General features: G+C 34.3%; 2 protein-coding genes across 4 annotated transcripts; one reads left to right on the forward strand and one right to left on the reverse strand.

Annotated features, from left to right (window-relative positions):
- Nucleotides 1-313: 313 nt before the first annotated feature.
- On the forward strand, nucleotides 314-17,908 carry LOC144849665 (aromatic-L-amino-acid decarboxylase-like). 3 transcript variants are annotated; one of them, XM_078706666.1, is made up of 13 exons: nucleotides 314-387; nucleotides 7,440-7,612; nucleotides 8,257-8,370; nucleotides 9,132-9,183; nucleotides 9,692-9,762; nucleotides 10,112-10,255; nucleotides 10,498-10,641; nucleotides 10,949-11,015; nucleotides 11,472-11,634; nucleotides 14,717-14,807; nucleotides 15,073-15,171; nucleotides 15,378-15,479; nucleotides 15,816-17,908. In XM_078706666.1, the coding sequence occupies exons 2-13, from the start codon at nucleotides 7,448-7,450 to the stop codon at nucleotides 16,350-16,352; spliced, it is 1,749 nt and encodes a 582-aa protein (XP_078562792.1). In that variant the 5' UTR covers nucleotides 314-387; nucleotides 7,440-7,447; the 3' UTR covers nucleotides 16,353-17,908. The 3 variants fall into 3 exon arrangements, with proteins under 3 accessions (XP_078562792.1, XP_078562783.1, XP_078562800.1); XM_078706657.1 differs by lacking the exon at nucleotides 314-387 and adding an exon at nucleotides 3,768-3,993; XM_078706674.1 differs by lacking the exon at nucleotides 314-387 and adding an exon at nucleotides 7,189-7,228.
- Nucleotides 17,909-19,492, reverse strand: LOC144849778 (beta-1,3-galactosyltransferase 1-like). The gene has a single exon (XM_078706830.1). The coding sequence runs from the start codon at nucleotides 19,466-19,468 to the stop codon at nucleotides 18,068-18,070; it is 1,401 nt and encodes a 466-aa protein (XP_078562956.1). The 5' UTR covers nucleotides 19,469-19,492; the 3' UTR covers nucleotides 17,909-18,067.
- Nucleotides 19,493-22,229: the final 2,737 nt, after the last annotated feature.

Below are 22,229 nucleotides of genomic sequence, written 5' to 3' on the forward strand. Positions count from 1 at the left end.
AGGAATGTATCAAATTTGTAATTATTTTTGTTTGAAAAAAATAATCGCATCAAAAAGGGAAGCTATCAAGTACTACCAGAGTAAGCGTTTCCTAAACTCATAATAAGTAGGCCTATAACGAAGGTATAAGAATCAATGCGCTACCGTACTAACTATGAAACGAGGTGGCATATATTATTATATTAAAATTAAATTTGGACAATTAAAAAACAACAAAGACCGATCGTTAAATTTTCACTTTTTGTTGACAATTTAAGACTCATAAGTTATCGTAACATAGTTGACGACTGGACAATTACACAAAGTCTGTGGTAGAGTCCAGAAATTTAAACCAAACAAATACCACAATTAAAGAGAGTCTGCGAACACCGTCTTGATAATAAAATAGTAAGTAAATCAATTATAATAATGTATAACCTTGTTTGGTTTCTATCATTCAATTATTTTCTAGCAAAGAAACTAAAATACCTTAACGGTTTTGATAATATCCTGCAGTAGGGGAAAGCTTTTTTAATATAGAATAGCTGTTTTAGGCAGAATGCTATAGTATAGCACAGGTGTAATGTAAGCCTGGAGATTTCATGTACGCATCTGTAGTAGGCCTAGCGTAAACCAACATTTAGGTCAGAAAAAGAACTCTTTAAAGTAGAGTGTATATGTATTCACATAATTGATCTATGGTTATTTAAGACTCAAGTGTGATGTAAAGTAAACCAATAATAATAGCAGTCTATTCATAGTTAAACAACAGTTGTGTTTAACGTAACATTCCAATTATGACGTCATTACCAGCTTGGTGAGATTGATCTCGACAAAAAACGATTTGATTGGGAAACAAGATTCTAACGTCAACTTTTCAAAATCTCTGTTTGTACTTGAAATCAATAATTCCTGATTTTTACTTTGTCGGTTAGTACAGCTTCCGATTGAGATGTATTATTTAGCAAGTTTATTTCCGTGTAACACAGCTTCCACAGGTGGTACGTGTACGTCTAGAACAACGAACTATTCGTCAATCGATCACCTGTAATACGCTATGTGTAAGTACCGGCGTGAAGATTAGCTCAAAATAAACATGTAATCGTCATCAAATCAACATTTATTAAATGGTTTCCAAAGAGAGGGTCAATTATTGTAAATTGTATTATGAATATGTCACCTTTACATTGGATGATGTATTAATACAGTACGACGTGTAATAATGTAATATTATGACGTCATTAATTGGTGCAACTATTTTTAGAATGATGTCTGTGTTAAATATTTCAGGTATAAAATAATTTCCAATCCCTTGCAAACCAATCACAAACATACACCGTCTACGGCCACTCCACGTTCACCACAGTCACGTCTACGTCCACACCCCCCATGGCCCTACCCATCGCGGCCCAAAACTACCGCTTTCTACAGTATCACCACATCTATATATCACCACATCTATGTATCATCACCATCATCATTCATCATCATCAATGTATCATCATCATTAATCATCATCTATGTATCGTCATCATCATCATCAGCGTCATCATCATCATTTATCATTATCATTTATCATCATCATCATCAGTTCATCGTCATCAACATCATCATCCATCATAATCACGATCATCATCATTCATCATCATCATCATCTATCATCATTCATCATCATCATCTATCATCATCATTTATCATCCTCATCATCATTTATCATCATCATCATAATCATTCATCATCATCATCATCATTATCATCATTCAGCAACATCATCATCATTCATCAACATCATTATCATCATTCATCATCATTATCATCATTCATCATCATCATCATCAACATCATCATCATCATCAACATCATTACCATCATTCATCATCATTATCATCATTCATCATCATCATCATTCATCATCATCATCATCATCATCATTCATCATCATTCATCATCATTATCATCATTCATCATCATCATCAACATCATCATCAACATCATTATCATCACTCATCATCTTCATTCAGCAACATCATCATAATCATTCATCAACATCATTATCATCATTCATCATCATCATTATCATCACCATCATTATCCTAATTATCATCATCATCATCAGTTCATCGTCTTGCGACATAACGCTTTCCACTATTTTATTCCATTTTGTTATGTCACGGGCAGCATGGTTTTATATGTATGACGGTTGTTTAAATTTCCTTAACCCGATAACTTTCTAGGCCATTTCGATATTTTACCCTACATGCATTGCAATAATGTTTCTTCGCAAATACAGTATAATTTGTATCGGAATCGTGGACGACCGAATAAGAATATACAATTATATTACAAGAACATGGTAAGTTTGATAAGGTGTAGCAAATTGCTTATTTATAGACTATTATTGATTAGTAATTATAAGCACTAAACGTTGTCGCTAACAGTTCGGAATGACGTCATTGTACAAAGATGTATTATACAGATACAACAATTAGTTACATTGGTGAATATTGAATTTAAACATGTAAGTCTGGCTGTGGGTCGAACCATTCTTTTGAAAGTCAATACAGGTACTGATTCAACGGTAATAGCTGTCATTTTACTAGCTATCAATGACTGATGAGGATTCAGACAGTTTTAAAGTAAACTCACAACTATACAGAGAACCGTTAGCTTATTCTAAATGACAATCTGTTTCGTTACATTTTAATGTTAACTATTGTTTGTTTTTATGTTTTTGTTTTCTAAAAAAATTTGATCGGGTAGAAATGATTTAGGTACACTATGTGTTTAAAAAAGTTAAATATTATACCCTGTCCATATTCATGTTATGTGAACCTGTAGAGCTGTGTCAGTTTCTGTTCTGTTTCATCTGATGAGTGTGTTAGCTTTGGTAGAGCATACGAAACAAATTTGTCGTAATAAAGTACTATGTAACCAAGTTTTATTCTTTTTCTGATACAGATCTAGCTCTACCAATGGTATCGAGCACTGAACCAGACATCTCTTAACCGTGTTATTTTATATACATATTATTGTCCACTATTGTGTCGACACTTGGACACATTTGGTATATAAGAAGACACGGTTATTACACAACAACCTTTACTTTATTTCTTTTTGGAATCACATGTACTACAAAGTGTTATTGATCGCCCCGACACAAATATACATTATGCAACAAAAATCTATGTTATCACAATAATTTGTCCGATGAGTGAACTAACAATATCCGGGCAGTTTTGATATCAAGAAGATACTGATACTTAAAGATACAATTCAGAATAATTATACTTAAAAGATTGTACAATCCGCTATCTGTACGGCCAAGGTTAGTATATAAAATATCAAAGTTTGTCAAACTCTAACACACTTAAAGCGCCGAGTTCTATAGATATCCTATCTAAACATTTAAGTACATTGTAAACACGTACTTCATTTAATCCGGATCGATGTCTTTTAGGCCTACCTGGCCAAAGTATAACCTCAATTTTAAGGCATTTAAAGGCATACAGAAAGACATTTATAAGGCATATGTATTTTGGAAAGCTCCCGTTTTTAGTCGCTTGCGACACTCTACAGCTCACTATGTCGGTCGGTTGGTCGGTACTAACTTGAGCACGCGACTGCAGCCATGTATATGGCCTTATTAAAGAAATCGGTCTATTATGTAGTTTCTGTATGTAGACATATTTATAATCTATTAATAAAGAGATTAAATATACTTAATATACTACAGTATAACAAAATACATGAATATTCATGAATATTTAAATTTTCTGTCGTGGGTGTTCGAGTAACAGTTTTTTACAAGCAAAATCGATTTTAAAAGCGCCATCTACGACAATGGTTATATATTATTTATCAATATAAAAACTGGAACGTGTATTCCTTTCTGTACTGAAACACTTGAGGGTTGTGTGTGATTAGTGTCGTCTGCTTCGGAATCAGAAGATAGAATTCAGAGAGAAAAGGGAGAACGAAAAAACTGGATGGACGCTGAGGAATATAGAGAACGAGGTATACTTGTCATTATAGACCTACTTAATAAAAGAGAGTATACGTATAGATAGGTAAAAAGTACATCTAAAGCCTGGTATTTTATGTTATATTAGATCATGGCAAGATTGTTTTTCAAGTGTTCGTTTAGTTAGTACCAACATGTTTGTTTTTTATGAATAGAGATAGGCCTACACAGGTCATAATGTTTGTCTAGGACCCACCTGTAGACCCTGTATACATGGTCCACACGTACGTAGACACAGAGAGCTTGTTTTCATATCTGATTTAATCACTGTTTTAAATATTATTACCTTTATCATGTTCAGTAAGGGTCTCTGTTGTTACATAGTCAGTGTACTTCCACAATCCATCCTGCATCAGCGTTGGTGCAAATTGATATGTTAGGTTGTGTTTGTGGAAGAAAGATATTTAGTTTGTTGTAGAAGATCCTATAATTTCCTGGTGAATTTTTGTTTCTCTTTTTGTTTTGTATGTTTTGTAGCCTATATGGATGTACTACTAGGAATGAATGATCGAATGAATGAATACCTTTACGTGCTTTGAAACGAAACGAAACTTACCATATTGACAAAACGTTATTGGTAGCTGAACAAACTAAGAAACAAACAATGTTTCTTGGATGATTGCTTTTTCTTGTCAAACCTTCCTAATGTTGATTAATATTTTTACTAAAAATCTAAGAACAAATATAACAATAATGGTTAGGTTCTTCAAGAAATTACAATTCAGATCGTCTTGAAAGTTAAGTTATGGAATGAGTACGGGATGTGATCGTTTATGTGCTTCTTATTTAATATTCGACAAAGATATTAAGCCCAAATAATGTAAGATTCTTACTTAGAATTATACAAATAATATTTTGACATGTTGATTTTGTTCTTGCCTCCGGATAGGAAACTATTACGCTATTAAAACGTTTAAACATCGCATCACAACATTATTGGATAATGTTCTTTAAATTGATAACTCTAACCCTGATCTCTAAAGTAAACAGCATCGCGACCGCTATCTTCTCATAACTAATGTATTAGTAATTAACAATTATTAATATGTTAATTTAAAATCTCAATGTGCATCATAATTATATCAAGTCTTTTCCACAAAGGACAAAACAATAATAATTGTTTATTACATTTAATTACAATTCTATTATACCAAATTGAATCAAATAATGTATAAGAATTGGAGCGATGTATTACAGTATATGCCAATCCATTATTCCATTGCAAAATGCGTTAGGCCTTAGTTTCCTATATTTCATAAAAATGTTTTTCAATGAAAAATGTTCTTTTATGAACAAGGCGTCTAAAAAAAGATTTTCCTGCAATATTAATATGTATGTTAGTGAATCGACCAAAACTGATTTGCTATAATCGAGTTTTGCTAGCCGATATGATTGAGTTGAACTTGAGACTTGGGTATAGCCAAGAGACAAGAAAAGTTCCAAATGTATACTACGAGTGAAGTATTAATACTTGGTACGTTTGCGAACATTCCATTAATATGTAATTACTATGTATAGAAACTGCTAGCAATCTTGTGTACCAGTTGATGATTTCATCTGATACAATGCTGTTAATGATCATTTGGCTGGTTTTAATCTTCACTTTGGTGTAGTTTATCGAACTTTAATTATACGCTAAATATATCATTAGGCTTTTGGAGAACATGGGCCGCTTTTAATGAACCTGCGTGTCAGAGTTCATTCTTTCTTTTCGTTTTTACATAAATTATAGGATATGTCTCAAAATCCTGGGTGTATTTTTTTCTTTTTGTATGCTCAGAAAAACAGGGATTTTGGCCTGATGCTGTATAGGTACTTGGACTTGGCTACTGGTAATATTCTTGTACTTGATAGTACCTTTTTTTGACCGTGGCAAATTAGATTAGTAGCCGTACTCGAATTGTGATGCAAGTTTTTACCTATATTGGTCTCTATACTCGATCATCGACTGTTTTTGTTTTTCGTGATATCACTAACGAGATAATCGTAACTATTGGTTCATATTGACCACAAGGAAATATTAAATTTCACGTTCAGTTTGCTGAGGGTTAAAAAATTCAGAGAACGTTGTTTGATGACAAGCAATAAGCAAGCAATATTAACAGAGGATTGGATGTTTTATGAAGGATTAAAATTAAACCCCAGACAAATACGGTAACCACTGCCACCGTTTTCGAATTTTCCTTTCAATATTGTAAATAACCGTTTTTTTCTTTCCCATCACAACGATATACGACAACGAATCTTACAAGCAATTTGAGTGTGTATGTATTTTTAATGGTAAAATATGAATAAAATATATCGAATAATCAAATTTATTTACATTGAATTAGCTAACACAAAAAATATATTTTCTATTGTAATGTAAATTCAACTTATTTCAAGCATTTGTCATAATCTACTAAACTAAACAAAATATTTATATTGTTTAAGTTTATGAGCGTTTGTAATATTTACGTTTAAACTGTATACAAGAGGATGGTATTGATCGTCCATTACCAAATGGCCGTATGTTAGTACCAGTGTTATCATTACAAGATTGTTGTTACACAGTTTGTTAACACTTAAAATTAATCAATATACATATTTATGGCCGACATTTGTCAACTATTACTACCTTTGTGGCGGCCATCTTCATTTCCTTTTTATTGATTGCAAAGGTTTTTCAAACGGCGTTTTGTGAGAAAGGCGCGCAGAACGATCTCGCGGTACATGTTCATCAAAGTGACAGTGTTGCTATTCATCAACTAGTTGTTATTATTTGATAGAATTATGTGTTAAAAGATAGATGAAGGTATAATAGCATTCATTCTTCATCCGTTTACGGGGGCGTTCATTGCAAAATCAAATATTTGGCTTTCCACTTGGTGGGTTGCTCCGCGTAAAGGGACTGGGACTTGGGTGATGAGTCAAAAATTTCAAAAATGTTTTCATTTGTTCACATCAACAGGTTAATTAATTATTTATTTTATTATCATGTGGTCAATGCATTTCACAGTAAGACGGTACTTATATATTTCACCCTAAATTTCTTAAAATGATTTCTGGGAACTCAATCAAATGTTCTTATTGGTCCGTGTAAACAGGTAGGCCTAAAGATATCATTTAAAGTAAACGGTATGTAAGTGACCAAATACGTTTAACTGATATATTTGTTTATTGTTTGTTGTAGTAAATTCAAAATGATTTCTGTGAACCTGATCAATTCTTATTGGTCCGTGTAAACAGGTAAAGAATGATATCAATAAGTAAACAGTATGAAAATGAAATTACCAAACACAAACTAATACGTTTACTGTCATATCTGTTTATTATATGTTTAGGCCTATACGTGGTGTACCGAAAACTTTATATCAACATTTGATTTCGCAATGCAAACCTTCAAACAATATATCTATTTATTGTTTGTTGTAATAAATTAATTTTGTATAATTTTAAGGCAAAGAGATGGTGGATTATATTTACGAATATCTAACTACCATCCGACAACGCAAAGTTATACCAAACGTTGCGCCTGGCTACATGAGGAAAATTATCGCCGATAAACCGCCACAGAAAGGTGAAAATTGGGAAGAAATATTCCAAGATATCGAACGGGTCATTATGCCAGGGGTAGGTGTACATTTCTTATTATTAAAGGACAAGTACTTAAGTATCAATATTGTATTGTATGTCTGTGAGACTAATACTAGGTAGTAAGCACTACCCATTTAACTTGACCGCGTTTTAGCACCGTATGCTATGGCAACAAAGAATACTATACGTGAATTTGTGACGTCAATGATTTTTTTCTACAAATTAAATCAATCTGAATGTCTAAATTATAGTATCTGAATAAATATTTTTTGTTGACGATGAAAATATATTTTAAAACAGTTATAAAGTAGTCAAGCTAATTTATTAGTTACCTGTCTCAAAAATAAAGTATTTATTCAATAAATATTTCACTGACATTATTCTTAAGAAATTATTTCAACTAGACATTCTGTTAAATGCTGAAGTTTCATTTTGCTGTAAGAGTAAATTTGTTTTAAAAATGTATTATAGAATTTAATGAGGACTTGTGTATTCAATTGTACAGTATAATTATGTACATCCGTTTACTGTTCATACAAAAACATGTTGAGTGCAACGCTCTGCAAATATACCGTTTGTGTTTATGATATTCCAATAAAAGTTGGATGAAAAAGACGATGAATTGAATTTTATCATGGTAGTATTTAGAACATAACCCTGTAGGCCTATTTTGTCCACAGGTGGTACACTGGCAAAGCCCTCATATGCACGCATACTTCCCAGCCTTGAATTCCTTTCCGTCCCTTCTTGGAGACATGCTTTCTGATGCTATCAACTGCTTAGGATTCACCTGGGTAAGAGACAATTAATTTGATTTATTTGGGTGACCATCCGGGTACAACAGATGTGACGTATACAAAACAGCACGTGTGTTACTGCGTTATTACGTCACTAAAGCGTTATTACGTCACATACGTTACCGTATCTCGCAGCGCAACGCAACAACGTATTGACGCAATCACAAGTGGGAACCGACGACGCAACAATGCCGCAAACATCGCAGGTTTTATTTCACGCAGGCGAGTGCAAACACAATTATTGGAAGGGCATTTTCTTACGTTGCGTAGGTTGCGTTATTTTGCGTCGGTAGTGGGAAGCAAAAAGCTTAAGTTTCGTATAAGATGCAAACGGGATTTCAACGTAAATTAATACAAAATGTCTTTAGAGAGTAACACCAAATTTAGACACAAATATTATGTTATACCATTATATTATTATGAAAACGTAATCACTTTAAGCGTGCTTTTAGTATAGAAAAACTACGACAATATATTTCCAATCACTGATTGAACATCTTAACCTGCAGTTGACATTTTGTCATGTGAATTTAACCAAATTTCTCTGACTGTGTTTGATCATGATATTAAATTACGAAATGCAGCAGTTAAAACACAAACTGTCAATGTAAAGATTGCAAATACTTCAATTTCAAACTTAAAAGCATTTTAAAATAGATCAGTATTTCTTTCATTAAGTAATTGAGTTTTATAGTTTGACAATCAATCTCCACTTACAATTAACTGCATGCTTTTCTTTCGATGATTATCCAATTTAGGCTTCTAGCCCAGCATGCACCGAACTTGAAATGAATGTTATGGACTGGCTAGGTGAGTCATAAGAACATTATATACTTTACTAATGCTGTGTTCTACCTTGTCTATGATTGATGCATACTGAACTGTTCATGTAAAATCACTGGATTATTTTATATAATATAATCAAACTTTATATATGGACATAATGATGTCATATCACTACCATATTTTGAAATATCACTACCATATTTGGTCACATCACATTTTACATCTAGTTTGATAGTGTAGACAGAACTTAATAGAATAAGTTTTATCTGAGAACTTGATGTGTGAATCGTAAAATCATTTACAATTGAATTTAGAGTTTTTAGATCACTACAAAGTATTTATTGAGAAATGAAGAAGTTAAATAACCTATTTTGAAGCATTTTTTAATTTTTTTTCATTATCATCGTCATTTAAACTATTCGATTATTGATTGTATATAAATATTTTTTTAATAAATTTCTAATTCTTTCATTTACATCTGCATTCAATATTCTGATGAAATTAATTGAATATATAATATTGTACACATTAGGAGAACTTATTGGACTACCAGCTCACTTTCTTCACAAGACAGCGGGTTCTTTCGGAGGAGGTGTTATACAGGTAATGAACATCTACTCTTCTAATGTACATCTGACTTAACTTTTCTACTGTTGGAAACAACATTCTTTGTCAAAAGTGAATAAGAGCTAAAACACTATCAGAGTGAGCCAACTGACATATTAGTATCCTTGTTTTGCTTTCTAGTTTTCTTTAAATTTCATATTCTTTTTTTAAGAAGTTCTAAGTTCTTTTGTTGCTTCTCGTCTTCTCATTCTTTCCTTTTCTTAAGTTCATACATTTCATTAATATAATTTAATTCTTCATTGTTTACTACTGTAAGACATTTTTAGAAAAACTTGAAAAGCTAAACAATATTGGCGCTTCAGAAAGAATTTGTTTATAATTTTAGGGAACATTGAGCGAATCTACTTTCGTCGCAATGTTAGCCGCTCGAGCAAGTGCTATTAAAAAAGCACGCCAGCTAATACCAGAATTCGAAGATATGGAAGAGGCGGTGATCTGTTCCCGGCTTGTTGCTTACTGCTCTGATCAGGTATAGTACATTTATAAGTGTTGCACATGACTTTTTTGTACATTATACTTGACTTTAGTATTTTATAGCTACCTTTTAAATGATAATTATCTACTGTATTAAAAGCGCGACAAATTGAAATAAAAATTGAAACAAAGACAAAGTTTTTATATGAATTAAGCAACTAAACATCAGCAGAGTAGGCTGATACTTTGGCGTCGTAATGTGTTATAACATCTAGATACACGTATTACGCACTTCAGGCCCATTCATCGCTGGAAAAAGACGCCCTGCTGACGATGGTGAAGCTACGGAGCCTAGAAACCGACGATAATCTGAGTCTGCGCGGTGCGACATTACAACAAGCAATAGACGAGGACCGCAGCAAAGGACTCATTCCTTTCTTTGTAAGCATAACACTTTTAAAGGAGTTTGTTTGTAATGACGTAGGCTATCATCTAAAGCTCTGTCTACACTATAAACTTTATGTGACACACAAATGTTATGTGCCCATATATAACCACGATGGTGTCAACTATCATATTACTATCATATTTGAGCATATCACTACCATATTTAGGCACATCACTTTTTCATCATGTTTTCAACGTTTTGCCAGTCTTTCTTATAGTTCATGTTAGCAAGCAATCTATGCCTTCTCTAAATAAATAGACATACACCATTTTTACGTCACTTTTTTTTCAAATCCATTAGATATGTGCTACTCTTGGTAGTACTGGGGCATGTGCTTTCGACAATCTGGAGGAGATGGGAAAAATATGTAAGTAAATTAAAGATGTCTGTATATTCTTCTTATACTCCATTGAATCAGTTGACCACGTTGTTCACCTATTGCACTGCTACATTCTATTCATGTACATTGTTACAGTTGGTCTGTTGGTCTGAAAGCGGACGACACGGTTGCCTAATCGATTGTTCTATTTATAATAGAGAAGGCATAGATTGCTTGCAAACATCAACTAAGGGTTTCTTTCGTATAAGAAAGACTGGCAAAACGTTGAACATAAACATCTTGAAAATCACGTATCTAAAGCTCTGTCTACACTATCAAACCAGTTTGACAACAAAATGTGCCCAAATATGGTAGTGATATGCCCAAATATCGTAGTGATATGACATCATCATGTCCATATATGGCACATCACATTTTTGTCACATAAGTTTGATAGTGTAGACAGAGCTGAAAACGGTGCATCAATGTTTCAATCTGTTTCAGGTTCAGATGAAGATATCTGGCTTCACACAGATGCTGCGTATGCTGGCACGGCATTCATCTGCCCCGAGTACCAACACCTTATGAAGGGTATTGAACATGCGCAGAGCTTCGCTTTTAATCCTAGTAAATGGATGATGGTAAATTTTGACTGCACTGCAATGTGGTAAATATACGTTTTTTATAAATAATCTCTAACTGGTTTGGGTGACAACGTTTGTTTACAGTTTATTACTTCTTTTCAAATTGAAAACTACATGAAACAAACAGGATTACATAGTTTTAGTACTGTTTTAATTAATTTAATGTTGTCTCGCTTGCACATTGTGATGATTTATGCAACATCATAAATATCGTTGATGTGTAACGAATAGTTACGAATATTTAAGTTACTTAAGAATCTTCTCTGAAAGAAGTTGTGCTCAGAAACAACTTCTTCCAGAAAAATATAATGATGTTATATATCTAAATGCAAGGACAAACAACCTATCTAAATTTCTCTTTTGAGGAATGAATGATAAAAATGTTATTTAAATGTCGAATAAAGACTAGTAAAGGTAGGGTTGCGGTACACCACATTTTTTCCAAAAGGAAATAATGTTGAGAATTTCTAGACGTTTTGGTTGTTTTTGCTATAATCTTCGTCTGGAGAAATGTTAATTATCTTCACGGTATAGAGAAAAGAAAAAAAGAATAACAATAAATAATGTTTCAGTAGAATATATTAACATAGAAAAATAAAACTAAAGCTCTATCTACTTTTTATCAAACTAGTTTGATAGTGTAGACAGAGCTTAAAGCATTAATGTTTCTATTAGATATTAGTGACTCGTCGTACTTTACGGTTCATCTGCAGTTTACTTTTGCCCTTAGTGCAGATGTAGACATTTCCACAAATTATATTTTAATGAATATATTTAACAAGTTGCAGCTGCATATTACAACATTATCTTAAAATTAACATACGTCTCTTTAAAAATTATGATTTATCGGAAATACACCGACACAGTAGATTACATCTAATGCACTCCAACCCTGACTACATCATAACAAACATTACATATTTTTTAATAGTTCATATAATGTATACAAATAATAAACAAAGCCCAACACCAAAATATTTGTTTAATGTATAGGATAATGTGATCAAATCAATTTAAGAGACAGATAATAATAAAAATATAAAATTATATAATATTATAAGTATCTCGTATGATTGATGAATATGAAATTAGAGTGTGAAGTAAACTGCTTAAAATAGAGTGAAATATGTTAATATACTGGATTGAATGTAAACAGGAAAGAGGAGATTCCGCCCTTAATCCTTATATAGGCCTATAACTGATAAATAGGTAGCAAAAGATACCAAAACGGAAATAATATGTATATAACATATGGACATGGACATGATGGAATTTTCCATAAACCTGGCCTAATTTACCGATGCTGGAAGTTGTGAAAAAAACGTGCCTGGACATTACAAAGAAAACGGGAGGCGAGTTTAATATTTTATAGGACACCTTTCATTTAGTAGACAATAAAGAGTGCGGTGAAATATAACAGTATTGTTAGGTTTTGACTATTATATAACGCTCTGTCTACACTATCAAACTAGTTTTACAAAAAACTGTGGATGTACCCAAATATGGTATTGATATGCTTAAATATGGTAGTGATATGACATCATCATGTCCATATATGGGCACATCACATAAAGTTTGATAGTGTAGACAGAGCTTAAGATCAATCTATCATTGTGTTTCAAAGTCAACTGAGTTTGATATCTTTACATAGAAGTACATTTAAGTTAAGTTTTAAAATTGTTTCAATGCGTTAGCTGCCTGACAGCAGGTAAACAATACTCCATTAGTAGTTATGGATCGTTAACAGCTAAATACAGTTATAGAATTATACATAAAATACATATTGTACATTTAACGACAAGGCAATTAATGTAAGGATTGATGGAACGATTTCAGACTCCTTGCTAAGTGTAGACTAATGATACACTACGTATTGCAGTAACAAACACTTTAGTCTCATTCTAGTAATTGAAAGTCACGAATATTTTGTCGTTATTAAATTAACTTATTTTATCGTCACCCGGTTGCGCACACTGTTCTATTTTATCGTGGCCCAGTGCACATTGTTCTATATCATCGTCGTCCAGTGCACGGGTTGTTCTTTTATCGTCGTCCAGTGCACGGGTTGTTCTTTTATCGTCGTCCAGTGCACGGGTTGTTCTTTTATCGTCGTCCAGTGCACGGGTTGTTCTTTTATCGTCGTCCAGTGCACGGGTTGTTCTTTTATCGTCGTCCAGTGCACGGGTTGTTCTTTTATCGTCGTCCAGTGCACGGGTTGTTCTTTTATCGTCGCCCAGTGCACATTGTTCTATTTTATTGTCGGCCAGTGCACATTGTTCTATTTTATTGTCGCCCAGTGCACATTGTTCTATTTTATTGTCGCCCAGTGCACATTGTTCTATTTTATTGTCGCCCAGTGCACATTGTTCTATTTTATTTCACGAGTTGTTCTCTAGCTGTAGAATAATGATACGTTGTCCTCCGGAAGAAGTTCAAGCAAAGAATATAGATAAGATCATGAATTAAGAAATATACGGATATCCATCAGTTTGAGATCAAAGGTTCCATTATTGTCTCTTGACGACGAAAGCGCGGATTTTTTATTTCCGGAGGTTTCATGAACAATGTGATAATTCAAATATAAAAATTGCATATCTCATTAATATTACTAACTTCTAAAAAGTACGGTCGTGAGAAAGTGAACTTTTCCTAGTCCGATTTCGATGAAATTAAACTATAATTGTTCAGCAATATCTTGTTATTGTCAATTAATCCTCAACGCAGACATGCCAATAGAACAATCAGACTGCGCATGCGATTTATACGTTTTGTTGTTGATCCTGATCAAAAAATGTAATAGTTGATTCGCAGCGTTCTATAGAGGGCCGCGGTTAGAGACATGGAGTTGAAAGAGCGTGTTTGTTTGATTGCAGAAGTGCTTTAGTTTGATGTCACCGTCGATACGTATCAATCTATTCATTAATCCATCTATTCATTAATCCATCTATTCATTAATCCATCTATTCATTAATCCATCTATTCATTAATCCATCTATTCATTAATCCATCTATTCATTAATCCATGATAAGATATACAAATACGACAATCATATCGAACTCCATACATCTGAATTCATTGGAAAGTATTTCTTTGTTTGTTTACAGGGTTAGTGACAGCAGACTTCTCCACAATACCTTCTGTGTAAACCCACTATACCTGCAACACGACAATGAGGGCGACTCAGTCGATTATATGGTAACTCATTTTATCAATAATATGTTCCTATTAATTGTACAATGCGAATGCGAAAGTTGCATAATAATTGATTTCGCCACTAAAAAAAGAAAAATAAACGGTTAATTATTCTGATGGTCTTCATCAAAATAATGGGCTTCTTTTTGTTCAATTTTTTTTTTCGATCTAATTTTAGGCAAAGTGAATAATTATCATTAAGAATGGTCTATTCAAGAAAAAAATATATCTTTTTAAACAAATTAAACATTAAATATTATTTTGACAGCATTGGCAGATTCCACTTAGCCGGAGATTCAGGTCCATAAAGTTATGGTTTGTGATGCGTTCGTTTGGGATTGAAGGCCTACAGGAACATATTCGAAAGGTAAATACTTTTAACTGTTACATAGTTTGTCGTCAGATGTGGTTTGTCGCCACCAATTTTTACCGTACTTTCGGGTTTTGTTGGTGTAAAGTTCTGAGACAATTTTGAATTTGTGTCTATAGTAAGACCTATGCAATGATATAAATGTGTGAACTTACCTGAAATTCTCATATTCTAACTTATTTTGTTTTGTTTTTTTATGATAGGGTGTAAAACTTGCCAAATTCTTTGAAGATCTTGTAAGACAAGATTGCAACTTTGTTGTGGCTGCTAAGAGAGTGTTGGGGCTGGTTGTCATACGATTAAAGGTAAGTTATCCAGCGGCTACAACAACATTTACATAATTCGAAAATAAACTTGATAATGATGGTAATTCTGTGGTGCTAAAGATCTTTATGTGGTTAAGCCATTAGAGAGCTTTTATTTCGATTTCCGGCAATTTACGAAAAAGAACGGTCATGTTGATTCACTATATTTATATGTGCGCCCTCAATCAAATCCTCTAATAGTTATAGTCGTTTCTAGGTCCTGATCGAGTGGAAGCTCCTTCTAATATCTAGAAGTCGATGTTTACACCCACTAATACAATAACCCACTCCTAAACTAACACACAACTAAACTAACACTACTAAAATAACCCATAGGAGTCTTGTGAATTGACGGCAGAACTTCTGCGCAGGCTCAACAACTCCGGCAAGTTATACGCAGTCCCCGCTTCGGTCAAAGGTCGATACGTAATTAGATTTACCGTTACGTCACAATATACAGAAGAATCCGACATCGTTAAAGATTGGCAGTTCATACGAACCACAGCACGCGAACTCTTGATGGAGAAGAGTATAGAATACATCACTTCTGGAACTAGTGACATCAAAATTGTGATAGAGTCCACGACCACAGAGAAGCAACAACCAATTATGCCAACAATAGAGTTTTCAAGAGGTCTTTGCATGTCAGATGATTCTGATATTGATTCTGATTTCTCAGAAATGTCAGATATCATGGGAGATGACTTCAAAAACCTGGCAGAAGGAAAATGCGGTGAAATGAAACACTTGGGCTTAAGCTTAAGTCCAAAGAAGATTAAAAAGAAGTTTGTTAGCAAAGGTCGAATGGGGTCAACGGCTCAAGCAAACGGAAACAACTACACTGGTGTTGTCAACATTTGCCACCATTTGTAAAAAATACATTAATGGTGTTGTGAGCATGCGTAGATCGATTTCAGTAACTTTATGGTGCGCATTCTACGTTTCAGTAATTTGTGTATTTCTAAATAGTTGTGGTCCTATTTGTTCTATTAACATATTAAATAATAACAAAATAAGATATTTATTTCAATAACAAAACGATGCAATATACTACAATACCTGTATCTAAAATAATTGTATTCTATGTATGGTAGCGTATGTTTGTACTTGTTCTAGGTCTACTAGGAAAATGTTCTAAATAAGTACAAAATGAAACTCCATTTTAGTTTGGAAATGCATTTTTGTACTCAATACGTATTTATCGTAGAGTTTCATTAGATATTATATTATGTTGCTTAGGCTTGATTCCCACTGACGTAATCGCCCACAATGCAAGCCATTCATGACTCACTTGCGTTGTTGCGTTGCGTAGTGGGAAACGAGCTTTACGTAACGGTAATTTACTTACAGCATTGCGCGTCACGGTGCCTTTACTTAACAAGCTGGTTCTACAAGACTATTGGCTGCATAATTAATTAATTAATAATCCATCGTTATCTTTTCTTTCAACGACAAATTGAATATCAAATTTGAAGCAATTATTAATTATATTTATACAAACTTTTTTGTAATTTACAAGTGCCATTTAACCTAACATACGTAATTTCATACGTAATTTCATACGTAATTGCATACGTAATTGCATATTAAATAATATACCGCAACGAAACGCACAACCCAACAACAGCATCGCTTATGAGATAATATGTTGATGATAAATTACCTCTTATTTAGTGACAAACAAGATCGTTTGTGATCGTCACAATAACGTATTCGTATATAGCCCATACGAAAAAAAGACTTCAGTTCATCTGCGTTTACATGGTGTCTTTTGACCTACTCCGTCACTGCAACATAATATCGCTAAACTTTGTTCCCACTTGTTGGACGCAACAAAGCAACGTAGGCGCAACTCTAGTAATTTGACCATGGATGGTCCACTGACACTTGTGATTGGTCAACTCACATGAGTTGCGCGTACGTACGCCGTTACGTAAGTTGCGTTGCGTCCACGTGGCAACCAGGCTTAACCAATGAATTTAGCAGAATTTTTTTAGTGTTTTATATTTCATATTTTATTGAACTGAAATTTAAAATAAATATTTGTACACATTTATGATTGAATGATTTTAGAGTAATAGCAACTAGAATGTGATTGAAGTGTTTTGGATTAAATAATGTTTTTTCTACCTACTTTGTCGATTAAATACGTCTAGTATCGATGATTTATAATTAAACATAAATAGATAGATAAATAAATAAGTTATTTAAGAACATTTAAAACATGTTGTATGAAAAGAATGTCAAGATTTAAATAAATATAAATCATTTCTGGCTCTTAACAAACTTAATCTCTTCAGGCCCGGCGTCTAATTTGATTTTCATACTTTGCAAAACTGAGTTGTGATAACGTTACGAGAAGAGATAAGCTCCATTACATTGTTATCCTAATCAGAATTAATACGAAAATGTCTGCAATAAACCAGTATTTTAAACTCGTTCATGTGAAAACTTTTTATTTATTTTAAAGTCAAAATGTAGGATTACTAAATCTAAATTTGTAATGATAGCAACTATACTATACAAATATTGTCATACGTTGAGATACACATCACTAAGATTCGGGTGTTACTATAACAATAATGCTATTATTTTCCTTTACAGAAATTGATTTCCTGGTGCCACCCATCAACTATAAATTTCACCCTATTCTCGTCGAGCTCACGTCCAACATAAAATGTAAAATATTTTTGAATTTCACAAATCTTATGCCATATATTTTCTCCTTGTAATTTTACGATATAACCTTTACTGTGAACATTGGTGATGTTCAGTTTTTTTAGTATAAGTCCCACGTAAGCATCTTCCCATGGCAGGAAGCGTACAAATGGTGACGTGTATAACACCTTAGTTGTGACGTCAGTAGACATAAGATATGACGGACCGACAACATAAGGAGCAAAAGTTGCTTCTGGGTAATCTTCTTCTGAAATAAACCACTTGGAATATTTCTTTCTACTTGGTTGTAAAGATGACTGAACATGGCCCTCTACGAACCCGGTCGCCGGAGACGCAATTAAGTGAGGAACCAGTGAAAGGTAGTTGACAATAATATCACTATCGACTTTCAGCACGAACGTTGCTTCTGGACAAAAGTCTCGCACCCACTGGAAACCTAGTAAAGTCTTTAAAGTTAGATTCTTATATGTATCTAGGAAGTTTCCTTGCACGATATCTCCAAATTTCTCCGATTCCCTTTGAGTGCGCCGCTGCAGAACTTTATTTTCTGTTTTTCCGAGTAGAAAGATATGTTGAATACGTTTATTTTCAACAACATTTGCTTTCCCCCAATATTGTCGAACAATTCGTCGGTACCTTTCTTCCGTATGTTGGTTAAAAATCATTGTTAAAATAAAAACTTTCTGATCGCCATTACATGCATATTTATTAGGTATAATATAAGATGTGTTGAAATCATTGACTTCATGAGATGCATACATCGGTTTCGTCTTAGTTATTTTTATTTTGTTATTTTTTCGTCTTATGACGTATACATCACGTGGTACACCTGGTTCATTTGATCTGATTTTGACAATTGAATCTTCTTTTAAACCTTTAGCAGTTTCTTTTAGTAATCGTTCGATACGTTCTGCAGCGTCCTCTGCCGTTTGGTTGGATTTTATCTGACCTGCTTTAATGATAAAAATCGGATCTTCATTTTCGTGAACTTCGTGTTCTTTTTCGTCAGTTAAATCGACGCCATTTTGACGGTTTTCAATTTCTTCAAATCTGTCAAAGTGAGGTTTCCATTGTTTTAGCATTCTATCCACGTCTTCAACATTATCTTCAATTCGATGTGCACTTGTGATTGCAGATACAGATGCAGGTTGCCATGTGCCAAATGTCAAAGTGTCAATTTTGCCGTTTCTACGGAAGAAATTACGTCTTTCTGTTTTCGGTTCTTGTAATCGCGTTACGAATGTTATACATATCGTTAATATGATTATCAAAATTATATACTTTAAATTTTTTAACAGTTTTCTTTTCATAATGATGGCTAAAGAATCAGATTACTGAACCTGTATAAAGAAAAATAAACACGATTAGTATGATTTTTGATTTGTCAAAATACTATAGGTGTATTCGCAGGAGAGGAGGAGGAGGTTTGCTGTAGGTTTATTCTTCGCAGGAGAGAAGGAGGTGTGTTGGTGTGGTCTTCTCTGGACAAACTATAGAACTAAACCCCCGACTAAACCGCGAGAGTCGGAGTGATACGATCCCCAGATGTTATGCTTGATTGATCACACCACGAAGGCCTAAAGCTCTGTCTACACTATAAGACTTTATGTGACAAAAAATGTGATGTGCACAAATATGGACAGGATGATGTCATATCACTACTATATTTGGGTATATCACTAACATATTTGGGCACATAATCACACCTTTTTTGTCAAACTAATTTGATAGTGTAGACAGAGCTTTATATAATAACATGAATGGTGTACTAATGATGTACATTGCCGATCTATGAGGTAGTTTACAATCAATGTTGTTCATCAGAAAATGGTGTGTGTAGAAAATCTAATCTATATGAAATCATTAAAACGAGTTTATGATTACTAATAATTAAAAAAACTACTTACAAAATCAAGTCGTAACGTGATGTATCATTTCTCAGCGCACTAAAACCGTCCTATGAAACTCGCCACTCCATTAATAGGATAACTAGAATACAACTTATTGATTAGGGTACTCGATTGAGTATGGCGGACACGTTACCAAACAATTATAGGTGTAATACCCTTTTGTAAATCTGAATTCTCTAGTATTTTTTTAATTATTGCACAAAATCGATCAATTGTCTTTCCCCATGACTGCGCATGGATTGTACCCCAATGGTTGAATACTGCATTTTTGGAGCAAACAAAATAATGCAGAACATTGTAACTTAAACGTAAACATAGGCTAAACGTAATTTATTTTCTCAAATTGTTTTTTTTTTCGCTGCGTCGACTAGTGAGAACCAAGCTTTAGCTGTCGACTAGTGAGAACCAAGCTTTAGCTGTCGACTAGTGAGAACCAAGCTTTAGCTGTAGACTAGTGAGAACCAAGCTTTAGCTGTCGACTAGTGAGAACCAAGCTTTAGCTGTCGACTAGTGAGAACCAATATTTAGCTGTAGACTAGTGAGAACCAAGCTTTAGCTATAGACTAGTGAGAACCAAGCTTTAGCTGTCGACTAGTGAGAACCAAGCTTTAGCTGTCGACTAGTGGGAACCAAGCTTTAGCTGTAGACTAGTGAGAACCAAGCTTTAGCTGTAGACTAGTGAGAACCAAGCTTTAGCTGTCGACTAGTGGGAACCAAGCTTTGGCTGTCGACTAGTAGGAACTAATATTTAGCTGTCGACTAGTGGGAACAAAGCTTTAGGTGTAGACTAGTGAGAACCAATATTTAGCTGTCGACTAGTGGGAACCAAACTTTAGCTGTCGACTAGTGGGAACCAAACTTTGGCTGTCGACTAGTGGGAACCAAACTTTGGCTGTCGACTAGTGGGAACCAAGCTTTAGCTGTAGACTAGTGGGAACCAAGCTTTGGCTGTCGACTAGTGAGAACCAAGCTTTAGCTATAGACTAGTGGGAACCAAGCTTTAGCTGTCGACTAGTGGGAACAAAGCTTTAGTTGTCGACTAGTGGGAACCAAGCTTTGGCTGTCGACTAGTGTGAACCAAGCTTTGGCTGTAGACTAGTGAGAACCAAGCTTTGGCTGTCAACTAGTGGGAACAAAGCTTTAGCTGTAGACTAGTGAGAACCAAGCTTTGGCTGTAGACTAGTGAGAACCAAGCTTTAGCTGTAGACTAGTGAGAACCAAGCTTTAGCTATAGACTAGTGAGAACCAAGCTTTGGCTGTAGACTAGTGAGAACCAAGCTTTAGCTGTAGACTAGTGAGAACCAAGCTTTGGCTGTAGACTAGTGAGAACCAAGCTTTAGTTGTAGACTAGTGAGAACCAAGCTTTGGCTGTCAACTAGTGGGAACCAAGCTTTAGCTGTAGACTAGTGAGAACCAAGCTTTGGCTGTCAACTAGTGGGAACCAAGCTTTAGCTGTCGACTAGTGAGAACCAAGCTTTAGCTGTAGACTAGTGAGAACCAAGCTTTAGCTGTAGACTAGTGAGAACCAAGCTTTGGCTGTAGACTAGTGAGAACCAAGCTTTAGCTGTAGACTAGTGAGAACCAAGCTTTAGCTATAGACTAGTGAGAACCAAGCTTTGGCTGTCAACTAGTGGGAACAAAGCTTTAGCTGTAGACTAGTGAGAACCAAGCTTTGGCTGTAGACTAGTGAGAACCAAGCTTTAGCTGTAGACTAGTGAGAACCAAGCTTTAGCTGTAGACTAGTGAGAACCAAGCTTTAGCTGTAGACTAGTGAGAACCAAGCTTTGGCTGTCAACTAGTGGGAACAAAGCTTTAGCTGTAGACTAGTGAGAACCAAGCTTTAGCTGTAGACTAGTGAGAACCAAGCTTTAGCTATAGACTAGTGAGAACCAAGCTTTGGCTGTCAACTAGTGGGAACAAAGCTTTAGCTGTAGACTAGTGAGAACCAAGCTTTGGCTGTAGACTAGTGAGAACCAAGCTTTGGCTGTAGACTAGTGAGAACCAAGCTTTAGCTGTCAACTAGTGGGAACAAAGCTTTAGCTGTAGACTAGTGAGAACCAAGCTTTGGCTGTAGACTAGTGAGAACCAAGCTTTGGCTGTAGACTAGTGAGAACCAAGCTTTAGCTGTCAACTAGTGAGAACCAAGCTTTGGCTGTCGACT

This window comes from Antedon bifida, chromosome 1 (genome assembly GCF_963402885.1).
Source record: "Antedon bifida chromosome 1, ecAntBifi1.1, whole genome shotgun sequence".
Lineage (NCBI taxonomy): Eukaryota > Metazoa > Echinodermata > Crinoidea > Comatulida > Antedonidae > Antedon > Antedon bifida.